General features: G+C 38.2%; 1 protein-coding gene across 1 annotated transcript in view; it reads left to right on the forward strand.

Annotated features, from left to right (window-relative positions):
• SYT10 (synaptotagmin 10) overlaps positions 1 to 12,497 on the forward strand; it is a 94,331-nt gene extending 81,834 nt beyond the window's left edge. The window contains exon 7 of the mRNA XM_026000113.2: positions 12,112 to 12,497. Coding sequence (XP_025855898.1) covers positions 12,112 to 12,168 — 57 coding nt within the window. The 3' untranslated portion in view covers positions 12,169 to 12,497. The remainder of the gene's footprint in view (positions 1 to 12,111) is intronic.
• The last annotated feature ends 1,613 nt before the right edge of the window (positions 12,498 to 14,110 follow it).

The raw sequence follows: 14,110 nt of genomic DNA on the forward strand, positions 1-14,110 counted from the left end.
AGCAAAATGGCCTAGTCCCTATCTTAATGGGGCTTAAATTAGGGCAAGACCTATTAATCAGCAATTCTTTTTTTTTTTTTTTAAGATTTTATTTATTTATGCATGAGACACACACAGAGAGAGAGAGAGAGAGAGAGAGAGAGAGAGGCAGAGACACAGGCAGAGGGAGAAGCAGGCTCCACACAGGGAGCATGACATGGGACTCGATCCAGGGTCTCCAGGATTAGGCCCTGGGCTGAAGGCGGTGCTAAACCACTGAGCTACCCGGGCTGCCCTTAATCAGCAATTCTAATCGAGATATGCAACTTTTTTATACTGTGTAGAGCTTGATTGACAGAAACCTCACTGGAGGAAGGGATACTTTAGTTGTGCCATGAAGAATAGGCAGTTGTAAGGTGACTATGGTGGAAAAACAGATAAAACTATGCCAAGACCTTGAGCACATTAGAAGAAGAGAAAGATGTTGATTATGGGCGGAACAAAAAAGCTTGGCAGAGTGAGGAGCAGTACAAGGTGAAGCTAGGGAGGAACCAGCCCATAAAGTAGCATAACTATTAATCATTTAGACTTTCTAATAGTGGAGTGGTTGCACATAGACATTTAAGTTTCAGGTTTACATTTTTTTTTTAATACTGAGAGAATAAATTGGAGGTGTGTAAGAGGGAAACAAAGATAAAGAACACTGGAGACAGGACATTTCTGATGGAGAAGGAGGATTCAAAAATATTTTTCCACGTACTGAAGTTGAGGTTACTGCAATGTTTAAATGCGTATGTCAAGTAATCCAAATCATTTGCTGATGGTAAGAAGGAAGCAAGGTCTTCAAGGAGAGAGAGGAAAATTCTGCAGTAGTTATTGAAGAGCAAGAGAAAGCTACATGAGTTAATGTTGATGCTGAAGGGCTGAAGCATAAAAATAAAACAATTATGCCACAACATACCTTGAAGCCATTATGCTAAGCGAAAGAAGTCAGACAGAGAAAGACAAATACCGCATGATCTCATTTATATGTGGATTCTAAAAACAGTGAACTCACAGAACAGATAGTAGATGGGTGGCTGCCAGGGGCAGAGATCTGGGGAAGATAAAGAGGTGTTGGTCAAAATGTACAAACCTCCAGTGTTAAGATGAATGAGTTCCAGGGATCTAATGTGCAGCATGGTTACCATCGTTAACCGTACTATGATGTATACTGGAAACCTGCCGTAAGAGTAGACCCTTAAAGTTCTCACCATAACAACTTCAAAATGATGATTAAGTGAGGTATATACTGTGTGTTAACTAACCTTATTGTGGTAAATACTTTGATACACACCCACACATACCACATTGTACCACTTAAGTTTATACAGTCTTACATGTCAATTATATCATAGTTAAGCAGGAAAAACCTAATTAAGCCAAAAGGTCATCAAAACTGACAAGAACTATGAGTCTGTGGCCTTACAGTGGGATGTCTGAGTTGGTGACTTTAGGTTGGAGCAGTTTGGGGTAGCCAAAGGTATAGGATGCACACATGGAAGTGAGAATCTCAGATGGTTGGCAGAACATCAATTCAAGCAGGTGCGGTAGTAGTCTAAGTGTTTCATATGGTCTGACCCAGAGATGAGTGGGGTGTGAGGAGGTAAACTGCTGCTTAAGAAATGCTACAGGAGGAATTTAGGTTAAAGGAAACATGGGGAAGATGCTGAGGCTATGTAAGAGTTTGCTGATCATGGGTAAGGAATAGCACGTGGCACAGTAAGAGGCTTTAGGGGAGTCTAAAACCATGAGAGACCAGATCAGTGGAGAGGAGACCCGGAAGCATTAGGAGACTGTGAACTCGGGAGTGGTGGGATGACTAGAGTGTCTGAGGACAGCAAGAACACCAAGCAGCAGATTTCACTTCAGCAGTCCCGGGAGGGTGGTGAGGACTCTCAGTTTTCCAGAGTTGTTGAAAAGTCTGGAAAAGATGCCCCTTGTCTTGTGACAGGATGGAGGGCAAGCTCTCTTGAATCTCTTTTGGTGACAGTTCCTAAAAAAATGTTTCTGCTATTAAGTTGCATTATTCAACACCGCACTTCTACTTCAGTTTTCCCAAAAAGAAGAAAGATTAATAGCTTTTAGTGAGGGTTGGGAGCATGAGTCACTTCATCCCCAAGGACCACCCCCATTCCCCGTAGGATGATCTAGAAAGCAAGCTCTCTCATATACAGTATGTATTCTCATTTTCTGCTGCTTGATGGCACCTAACTTTGGATGAAGTGCTATGTACTTCTACCATAAATGGAGACTCTTCAGCTGAGGTATCACACAGTCTTCAATTAATTGATTCTCTTATTCTAGGTTGTTTTTGACAAAAGTCAACTTATGCAACCCATTTTGGCTAAGTGAATCATTCACATACTCTTATAAATTGTATCTATATCATGAAAGCAGTGACTAAAGCACTTCAAAATCTCTTTACATAATGTGATTTGTTCACTCTGGGTAAGAAAAGTTTTATGAGTTCAGGCTGTTCATTAACTGCCATGTGAGTGGAGGGTGCCATACACAGGCTCTATTCTTTCTCAATAGAAGTAGCATCAAAAGAAAGTTCGAACCAAATGTTTATCACTTAAAAAGTGCTGCTCTAAATCTCTGTCTCATCAGTACCTTAGTGAATAGTTTGGAACAGCTTAGGAATAAAAAAGGTTTGCTTTAAGCTCTCCTGTTTTGAACCGAAAGTGATGAGCAGGCCCACAGAAAACAAATGACACTTCTCTATCATTGTTTCTCATACTTTAGAATTAAAATTCATCTCAAATAGCAGGTATTCCCTTCATTAATTGGGGAAAGGACTGAGAGCAAAAGTCTACCAAAATCCTGAAAAGGCATATCTAAAATTTCAAATGACCATGAACCTTCCTTTGCTCTGGAAGGAATTTGGTAATCCCATTTTTGCTCTTAGGAAAGTTTCTACAATTAGGAATTCTAACAGACACTGAGTGCTTACTCAGAACCATTTATCAGGAGCTGGCTATACTCTTGGTAGGTGCATTCACAACACTAGTTTACTGACAGATGGAAAACTGGTGATGGGACCTTTCAATAGTCTCTTCTGAATCATACAGTTTGTAAATGGTAGGGCCAGTTTTTTATTCAGGAAGTCTAACTCAAAGATATATCTCGTGGGGCACCTGGGTGGCTCAGTGGTTGAGCCTCTGCCTTTGGTTCAGGTTGTGATCCTGGGGTCTGGGATCAAGTCCCGCATCGGGCTCCCTGTAGAAAGCCTGCTTCTCCTTCTGCCTATGTCTCTGCCTCTCTCTGTGTCTCTCATGAATAAATAAATAAAATCTTAAAAAAAAAAAGACTTCTATCTTGAAAACTGCACTCTAACACCTTAAGGAGGCTGAAGGGAGGCAGATGGAAATGGCAGTCAGAGTGAAAGATTATATTCTGTTGTCTCTCAATCTCTATGTTCAATACAGTGATTCTAAGCCCTAGCAGATCTAATGGGTTTTTTTAAGCAAAAGTTTTATAACACTTACTTTCATGTTCTAAAGTAAAACTCATAGCATAATATGGAGGATTAACTCAACAGGCCTAAGTTGTCCAAACCCTGCTCATTTCAAACAAGTTTTGGTCCTTGATGAGCTCCTGAAAGATAATCTCTAAAGCTCTAAAATATCTTGCCTGAAAAGAGTGCCTTTGTTTACCTGGGGCTTGGGGCCATAACAAATGGTTTTGGCCCCAAGATCAATGTGACCTTGGAAGAATTGGAAACTAAGTAAGGCCAGCCATAAGGGCCCCCCATAATTACGTGACTTCCCCCTAATTAAAACCTTGGACAACATGACTTAAGTGAACTTCCCTGGTTGACAATACTTTATACTGTTGTTACATATTGTTGCTGGGAGAATGAAGCACTGTAAGTGTAACTCTCCTGGGAGTATACAACTGACAGCTTGTGCCTCATCTTTCCCAATGCTGCCCTATGTATACAAGGCATTTACTATAATATAAAAGAACACATGGAAGGAAAATTATTTGTAATAAAGCAATTGATATTTAAATATGAAATTATTTGAGCATGACTGTAATATGTAATGTAGTTAGATGCTTGGACTTAGAGCTAAAGCCAACTGGCAGCATGTATCATTGGAGGCACAATTTTTCCCAGCAGTTAACAACTCTTGGTAAATTTCCAAAGTAAAGTATAATCTTTGCTCAATAGCACTATTCCTGAAAAATTCAATATATTTCAGCACTATACAAAAAATACTTTGTGCTTACATGTAAAACAGAGGTAAGTTTAGGTCTAGATCATTATGAGTAGATATTCATCTATTTGGATGTTCTGTGTGGATCAGTTAAAAGCCATGCAGGATGCTAGACAATTCTTTCTTTCGGAAGGTTGCCCTGAATAACAGAACATCTAGCATCTCTGGTCCTTTTTCATTAAATGAAACAGAATTGTGACACCTAGAAACACCTCCCCGGGAGCAGTGTCATTCCTACTGATAAGTACTGATCTAATGATATTACTTCTTTCTCCATGATTTAGGTCTTAATTTATTCCTATTGGTCACTGGTTCCCTAAATTCCTTCTTAAGGCATGAGAAAGTGGGCAACTTAGAGTAGTTTATATGCATACATGTATACAGCTAGTGGCATAACAAGCAGAGCAGGATACTATTTTTAGGTATTTACCAATGTTGTTGCTTTTTCTTTTTTCCTCCGTGGAGCTTTTTTCCCTGGCTTTCTTCAGCTGCTTTCCACAGTGAAAGCAGCTAGGTTTCCCATGATCCATTTCTCAGGGAGAAATATGACAGAGGGAGATAAGAGTTTCTTCCTGGCTTTTTTTTGTTTCAAAAGCCTCTGCTCGTTGAGGCATAGAGAAGACTTAGTCAAACTGAGGCAGAGCTTTCTTCCACTTCAACCTGTTAGAACAGGTTTCTATGGACTGGGTTGTGGGGAGCTGAGTCAGGATGAGAAGGCCTGGCACGAGTGAATCATAGGAACAGGAACGAAGGATTTTCAAGCAAAGGATCATTCTGAGGGAGCATTTTATTCAAGGACCTGGCAGCTGGGGGAAAGCTGATCTTATCCAGTTCCACCAGTGGGAGCATTAACCATCACCGTGGTTGAGCTCACTACTGATGAGAGACCTTCCCTTGGAGCACAGTCACCTCTAAACTGAGTGCCACCTAGCAGGGAGTGATGTCTGTCTATGCTATAACGCTGCTTTGATGCTTTCTGATATATTCCAACTACCATGGACTCACTTTGATCTCTGGGCAATGTCTGAGGATAGAAGGGATAAAGATTAGATTTGCTATAGAATTGGATTTAGGGAAAGTCATTGTAATTATTTTTAGTTGGGGTTGCAGCTCAAGATCTTCCTGAGCTGATGTATGACCTGATACATATCCATTATGCTAGCAAAATTGGAGCCAACTCAAGTATGGTATCACCTCAAAGTCACATAAAAACAAATATGCTTACCTCATTTCTCCTTATAGCAGAGAATGTGGTTTGGCTATTTGAGGAAAAGAGTTTGTTTCTTTCTTTCTTTCTTTGGTGTAAGAAGGTAAGGAGTACAGGAAGAAGTACTGATTGGGTTTTTGTTTTTTTTTTTAACTTTGTATTTGTTGTTTAGTTTGGCTTAGGCACACACCAATATTAACAACAGATGACTCAGCTCATTTCTATAGTTGTGAGGTGCTACTATGTGGGGATCTCCCTGAATGTGAAAAGCTGTACAAAATTGAGCTCTTGCTGACCACTGGTCCATTGTCTTTTGAAGGACAATAGATTGGGTATGGGTAGATAGGGCTGCTCATCCATTTAGTCCAGATTGCCCTTCACTTCCCTTCACCCTCCCTGTTCTGCCTTTCTCCTGTTTCCCAGTCTTCATCTTTCAGAATTTTTTTGACATTCTAAAAAGTACAAGATTAGAAGTTGCTGCTGTGGCTCTTGCTCCAGGTGGAACTTGGGTTGTTTTTTTTTTTTTTTAATTTTTATTTATTTATTTGTTTATTTTTTGGTGGAACTCGTTTTGATGTAACTTTGCCAATAGAGACTCACCCTAGACATATAAGTATGGTACGCCGCAGGGTCCTCAAAATCCCCATGTTAGAATACATGGGACATATGCTGAATGAGCCACTGCCCAAAACCACTTGAAGAGATCCTGAAAGCAATCTATGAGCATTACATTGGGCAACTGGATTACATGGGTGTAACTGACCAAGACTGGGGCATAGAGAAGACTTAGTCAAACGGAGGCAGAGCTTTCCTCCACTTCAACGTATATTAATATATATTGGGGTAACTTTTTACTAATAATATGTTTGTAATTTTAAAATTCTTTCAAGGCTCAGTCATACTGATCTGTCTAATGCAATGATGGTATCACATTAAGGGAAACAAGATTTTTTTAGGTATATCAACACTTGGAAGTTAATAAGTCTGGCTACTGGCCCCAATGCTGCCAGGGCCCCACCCCAGCTAAGATGCTGGTGCAGTCCAGATCTCAGATTAGTAGTTTGTTCTCTGTGTTTCCTAGCCCCATGACTCAGAGTAGACTGAGTAACCTAGAATTCAAAATTTTGTGTGCATGTTCATGCAGAGTTTTTGGTTTAGGGTTTAATTTTGGGAAGAGAGGCAAAAATGATAATGTTTTGTATTCAAATTTTATGCTCATCTAGTAGGCATAAGCAAAAGTATACAAATGTAATAGAGGAGATGCCTCCAGCTGCTTCTGTGCTTTGCTTCCCATATTGAAACTCTGAGATATACCTGCTGAGGATCATACAGAGAACAAAAAAGGGGTCCAACTGTCAATCTCTAGGCTATGCCCCATCCTCTCTTCCTAACTATTGTTTGCCCCCTTTGTGCCTCTCGTAAGTATTGTTTCCATTATGAACACTACTCCCAGTTTTGCCAAGCATACTGCTTCTCTACTGGCACACTGAGTGTATTGGTCTGCTCTGGTTGCCATAATAAAACATAGTGGATTGGGTGGCTTAAACAACAAACATTATTTTCTCACAGTTCTTGAGGCCAGGAGTCTAAGATTAAGGTGCTAGCAGGGTTGGTTTCTGGTTAGGCCTCTTCCTGGCTTGAAGATGGATGTCCACCTTCACATTGGATGCACAGCCTTTGTGCATACAATGAGAGAGAGAGAGAGAGAGAGAGAGAAAGAGAGAGAGAGAGAGAGAGAGAGATTTCTGGTATCTCTTATAAGGACAACAGTGTCCTTGGATGATGGCCCCATGCTTTGACCTCACTTTAACCTTAATTACTTCCTTAAAGGCCATACCTCTAGGCATATTGAAAATGAGGGCTTCAACATAAGAATTTTGGAGAGACACAATTCAGTTACAATACTGAGTATTAGGTTAAAGGAAGTAGCTGCTAACCCATATTCTATTCATTATCTAGTCTCCGTGCCTTGCTCTTATTCTCCCTCAGTTTCTCTCTGTTTCTGTGTCTCTTTCTCTATAGTAACATTCTCGTTGTATTTCTCTGTTTCTGTTTTCCATTTATTTTGCATCTGGACGCTAACACTGGAAAGGATCTATAGCTCCTGAATTTTGTAAAAGAGGACAAATTCCAAGCTCAGTAAAGTCTGAAACCATTTTTTTCTAACTACCCTGAAGTTACAGAATCTTTAATATTTCCACTCAATACCAAAAATTGCAGCTACTTAAAATCTCATGCCTATTATATGCAGTATCAGTATCACATGTTAGTTCTTTTTTTCACATGTTCTTATCTGTGACATATTTTACCAAATTATTTTGTTGTTTTTCTCCAACATAAAAATACATTTTGAATTCCAGTAACAGAACAATCACGGTCACATGTCCAACTGTATTTTATTATCCAGCTCAGAACATTTTGTTTTTCTATTCTGAATCACAAAGTGACCTTATCAGTTAACCTCCTATTATTCAAATAAAATCTAAAAACTTCCAGAGCGATAGCTGTCTCAAAACACATGTGGCAAACTGAACAACACTGAACTTGTTCTAATTCACTTGGTGTAAACCATCTCAGTAGGTCCATCCATCTCTGTGAACAGCTAGAAACCTAGAAATCCTGCGTTCTAAAGAAACTAGTATACATATTTTGGAGAATTAGTCTAATGAAATTTGGGGGTTAGACAAAAATTTACTGCCCTACAAGAAGATTACATATCCTTTTGTAGAAACCAACCTCTTTCCTCCTGACCCATCCATGAATTTAATTCTTACCCCCTGTTTAAGGGCAATCAGAATTCCACACCCCTCAATTAGTGTCATCTTAAGATTCTAACATGCAGATACTTTTTATTCTCTCAGCTTTTATGCTATAAAACCAGAATTTGATAACATATATATTGCATTTCTCTTCCTACTCATTTCCTCATCAAAATTATAAAATTTGCAGCAACTAAGGCCATGTATTCCTTCACAGTACATAACATAAAGCTAGGCACATAACAGGATTTTAAGAAATGTTTTGCTTTAATTTGATGTGGTCAATTCGTGATTCAATTAAAAATATCCCCCCCATTCTTAATTACATAAAAAAACCTCTGGCGTATTAAAAAATTGTTTTAAAAAAACCATACTGAGGAACATGATCCTATTAGCACAATCAATACACCATATAGTATATTCTTGTTTTAATTGTCTTATTTTTTTGCATTTTCTCTTTGGTTTTGAAAATAAAATCTGGATGAAAAGAAATATCCTGTATATATCAAATATATTATTTTATTATTATAAATATAAATTGTCAAACTGGATTCTTTCTCTGTAGCTTATTATCATTACTCTATTTCTCCTGGAGAGAGCTAATGAAAGGGCATTCCTTTGAATTTATAATGGTAAATTTCTGCAGCAACAAAAAATGTTATGCTGTATTTTTGTTTCCTCCAGAGGATATTCAGTGTTCTCCCTAGCAAAGAATTTAGATGTAAGAAACCATGAAATTTTAATCACAGAAATAACCCTCTCAGCTTGATAGTTAGCACTATCATAGGGAATAGAGATTTGCTAAAACTAGAAATCAAAAGTAACCGGTAATAAAGTGAAGGTAGATAATTTGAGATAAGAAACCACTGGTGTTTGGTCTGATTTTAGATGAGATCCCCTATGGAACTTGTATTGGACAATGCTGTGAGTAAAAATAAGGACAGTACTGACATTTCTGCAGACCTGAGAAAATTAGAACCAAGAGGGCTAAGTTGGTAAGAGGTGAGATGACTGTGGTATAAACCACTGAGAGAACCATAATCAAAATAAGGACACTTGAAAACATCAATGCTCTATTTCTAAATGAGGCTCAAAATTCAAAGTGAATTATATAAAGGTAATGACATCTAGTATTTTTCATTATGGGTTATTTGTAAGAGAAATTCAATGCGTATATAGTGACTAAACACATGTGAAGCAAAACAAATGAGGACCAATGTAGAAAACCAATATTTCTTATAATCTGGCTGGATGTCTAAATGGGGATAGAATAAGTTGAAAATTAATATAAATTGGGGTGAAAACAAAGATCTAGAACAGAAATGGGGAAGGCAATGGACGAAGGGTATAAAAAGGCAGAAGACAGACAAGAAGGGGCCTGCTTGATGGTGTATGTTAGGTTCCCTGAACTTAGGGCCACAAATCTCACCTCTACAGTTGCGGATCTCAGGTTATATTGGAAACAGCAATAGCTAACTCAGTACTGAGTGGATATACACTGGCATAGATTTCTAACTTTCTCTTGCCTTTGGCTCTGACTATACTTAAATACAGAGCATGCCTACACTCACAGAGAAGGTTGAATAGTCTCAGATTCAATACTTAGAGAAATGTAAAGGTGAGAGTTCCAAGAACTATTACATTTTCTAAAAGTCAAACTGGCTAGGTTTTTTTAAGAAAATAAATCTGAGGGGCATCTGGGTGGCTCAGTCAGTTAAGTGGCTGCCTTTGGCTCAGGTCATGATCTCAGGGTCCTGGAATGGAGACCCTCATCAGACTCAGTGGGAAGCCTGCTTCCCCCTCTCCCTCTGTCCCTTCCCCCAGCTTGTACTCTCTCGCTCTCACACTCTCTCTCTCAAATAAATAAATAAAATCTTTGAGAAAAAAATAAGAAATTTGAGGTTTGAGAATTATAGAATAAAAAATGCCAGTGATAACATTTCACTGGCTATTGTAATCTCAGAGTGTCCTTTGAGAAGTAATTTGTTATATCTTAAAACCTACTTGATATATATTAAGACCTAAAAAAAACTTGATAATCATATTATTCAGTAAGACAGTAATCACACTTCTCAAATAAACATGCTTCAATTAAATTGCCTTGACACAATCTTTTCCACAAAGTTTACCCACATGTTATCAAACTTAACACCTTCAAAAGGAATCATGGAAGAAGACTATTAGAAATAGGAATATCACTGATGATTCATATTTAAAGAAAATTAAATAAATATATCATTAGGGTAAATTGTACTCTTCCACACTTCTGGTACTCTCAGTTTAGTTTACATATATAATGAAAATAATATAGTATGCTTTAGTAGTATAATTTGGTTGTAGACACTGGAGGCAGAAATATCAAAGTAATAAAAGACAGTCAACGTATGGTACACATTTATTTTATTATCTTTGAGCCAGACATTGGTTGGTGCTGGAAATATATCAGTAAAAAGACACAAAAGTTTTCCATGGTCATACAGTTCATATACATGTCAGAGGTAGAGAGATGAGCAATAAAAATATATAAATAAAATAAAAAAATACTGCTAGATTGTAATGAATGCTAACAAAAAAGAAGAGTAATGAAGAGTACATGAGGGAGCTTATTTTGAACACGATAATCTTTGATAATCAAAGATTATCTTGTTCTGTGTTATCTTCTAAAAGGTAGATATTTTCTAACTTTTAGAAGATAACACATTTAAGCTGAGACCTAAAAGATGAGAAAAGAACAAGTTAAGAGATCAGCTAAGACAAAGCAGACCGTCAGTAAAATGCCATTCTCCTAGGCAACAAAGAGACTGATATGCAGGAAAAACCTGAAAGACGTAATCTGATTTCTATGTCCTTTCAGGGCAAACTACTACTTTGAAATGGTCTGAAATGAGGTGCCTTTAATATTCCAAGTCCTTCATACAGATGTCCAAGTCCTGAAGGAGACCCATAGGTGTGTGTAAAGTAAAACAAATGTGATAGAGTAATAAAGATTATACTGGAGCTGCAATGTGGGAGAGTGAGGAGCAGTCCTTATAAGGAGTTTAGATATTACTCAACTGCAATAGAAATCCAGAGAATGGTATTATCAAGATCATGACATGAATTCATTTATATTTTTGAACAATCACCATGGCCTCTATGTTTCTTCCTAACCTCTAGCAGCTCCACTCTTTGGAAATGGCCAATCCAATAGCAGTGAGAAAATCTGAACCATTGCCAGTTGAGTAAACACTGTATGGCCTAGAGTGTGCCCTTGGCCTTGGCCTCTTGTGTGAACTGTGCTTAAGCGAGAGAACTACCTCCTCTGCCACAAGCACTAGGCCATAGGGGTGAAAGGATTGCAAATTTCACACTAGCATTGCTGAGTTTTCAGAGGTTTACAAAATTAAGGTATCATGATGATTCTTGAGAAATTCAGTCAGTCAATCAGTCATTTTTTCAGTAAAATATCACCACACGGCAGGGAACAAAGTGAAAGAGCCACACGGGGTTCTATGTGTCCTTTGAGGGCAATTATCACCTTGACATGGCCCCGTTCTCCACCTTCTAAAACAGGCTGCTTTCAAGCCTTTCATATAAATGCCAGAAACTCCTACAGGAGTCAGACAGGAAATATAAATGATTGAAATGGGTGAGGTGGGGACTTGGCAAACTCCAAATCATATACCCATCTAACAAGATCAGCAGCTACTTAGCTACATCGGACTGTTGCCTTACAAATCCATATTTAAAGAGAATATACTTATTTCAAAGAGAAGCCAAAATTTCTATGTAAAATTCTGGTAACTAATTAAAAATCATTTAAATCACTATATGGGTCAAATTTTTAAAAAAGAAAAAGAAAAAAATGCAGTTTTGCCACTTATATCTGATCTGTCAGTAATGAGGCTGCAATTTCTCCCTTTAGGTGCCTTTGGAAGCTCACACCAATTTAAATCTGTCCAGACATCCTACTGTTTCCTGAACCACCAACAGAATCTACTAAAATTCAGACAAACTTCTGAGAAGATCCAGCAAACCATATATTGGTGGACCCAAGAATATTAATATTAAGCATTATTCTTGAAGACTGAAGTAAGCATAAAAAAGGAGAATTAAAGAGAATGAGTCAAAATTAGAGCTGAAATGAAAAATAAAGTGAGAGGAGAAAGCAACAGGATCTGGAAAATAGAAATAAAATCTAATGTAACAATACAATCATTACATAAAAAAATATGATTGAAATTAATTCAAAACTCACACAAGATCCTAGTGACCCAAGTAGGAGAAGAAGGAAGTGAAAGGAGAATTCCCATAGACACAGTGATCTTCCCTGTGAAACTAAAAAGTGGTAAACAAGAGGGGTGCCAATGGGAGGGAGTGGCAGGTGTAAGGAAGTGAATACAATGGTAATCCCTTGATGCAAGAGCTAAAAGAGACTAGATGTCTACTAGAAGGACTTGAAACATTGTCACTGTTGAAGCTGTTCTAGAAAAATGTTTTGCAAACTCTTTTCATAGTGCTCCCTTGCAAGTAGTGTATCCGCAAGAATACGGTGAACATGAGGGTGTGCACTCTTGCACATTATGACTATGGGAGCAGGAAGGAGGAAGCTCACAGGTGTGTGCTCAGTGTACAGCTTTGCAGTAATCAGCAGGGATCCGATCAGCGTGAGGAAAAACATGATTAATAAACAGCTCTCGGGAAAACAATAGCAATGGCCTGATTCCGAATCTCCCCTCACCCTCTCTCAAATCCCACACAATCAAGAGAATGAATAAAAAAAATTATTGTGTTTTTCTATTTTAACCGAATAGACATTAAGATATTTAGGAGTAAAGGGCCATGACGTAGGCAACTTGCCCTTAAATTGCTTACAGGAGAAAAACTTTCTGGTCTTCCAGATGTGGTCATTCGTTCATGCATCCATTGCTCATTCGCTCTGTAAGCGTCATCTGCTACACACGCCTTATTCAACATTACCTCTCCAAATAGAGTGCCTGCTATTTGATACGTGCTTAATAGGGCCAGCACGTATAAAACTAGGGTATCTTATTACATTCACAGCATACAGAAGTCCAGCTCCATGAAACATCGAGGATATTGCCAGCCTTTATTGCGGTTCACTTTAAAATGTACTAGAATTGCTTTCCACATTAGACAGTAAAACTTCCCAAACTCCTCCTAGGTTTCACTTTAGCGAGTAGTTACATCTCTTAAATCATTCCTATTTGCAAAATTTCACAAAACCCCTGACTTTCTTCTTGCTTGTTCTTTCCCTATTTGGCCATACTCTTCTCTGAGTTTCTTTCTGCCATTTCCTGTATCAGTGATCATCAGGCCCTCGCAGTTTCTTCCAGCACCTACTCCTAAATCCCAGCAATTTTAGGTTGTGTAGCTCTGACAGAGACTTGAGGTTGACTGAGCTATGAGGCATTCTTCTTCTCAAAAGTCTGGGGCACGGGAGAAAGTGAGTTTGAGGAAGAGACAGAAGTGAAAAGTAGATGGAAAGACAACTATATTTCTCCTTTATTCCTGTCTAACAAGTGTATATGGAATAGATAAAACAGACTATTCTGCTATTTCTTCAAAATGAAATAGAGTTTCTTTCTTTGAGAAACTCTCAATCTGATATGTAGTCTGGACTCTAGACAGGAAGAAGAAATTACCGTCATACTATCATCATGATCATAATCATGATCATCATGATCATGATCATGATCATCATCATCATCATCTAAGTCCTACAATGATAGAACCAAGTACAATATAAGAATTTCTGTTGCTGTGGTGATCGTAGATGCCCTGCCTGGTTTACGGTTGCATTCCCTGTGTGTTTATTAACAGTGTGTCGTGTGCCCTTTGCTCTCCAATTGTCTCAGTTTGGATGTAAAACTGAGTTTGCCATATGCATCGGCAAAGTAGAG

This window comes from Vulpes vulpes, chromosome 8, assembly GCF_048418805.1.
Source record: "Vulpes vulpes isolate BD-2025 chromosome 8, VulVul3, whole genome shotgun sequence".
NCBI classification, from domain to species: Eukaryota; Metazoa; Chordata; class Mammalia; order Carnivora; family Canidae; genus Vulpes; species Vulpes vulpes.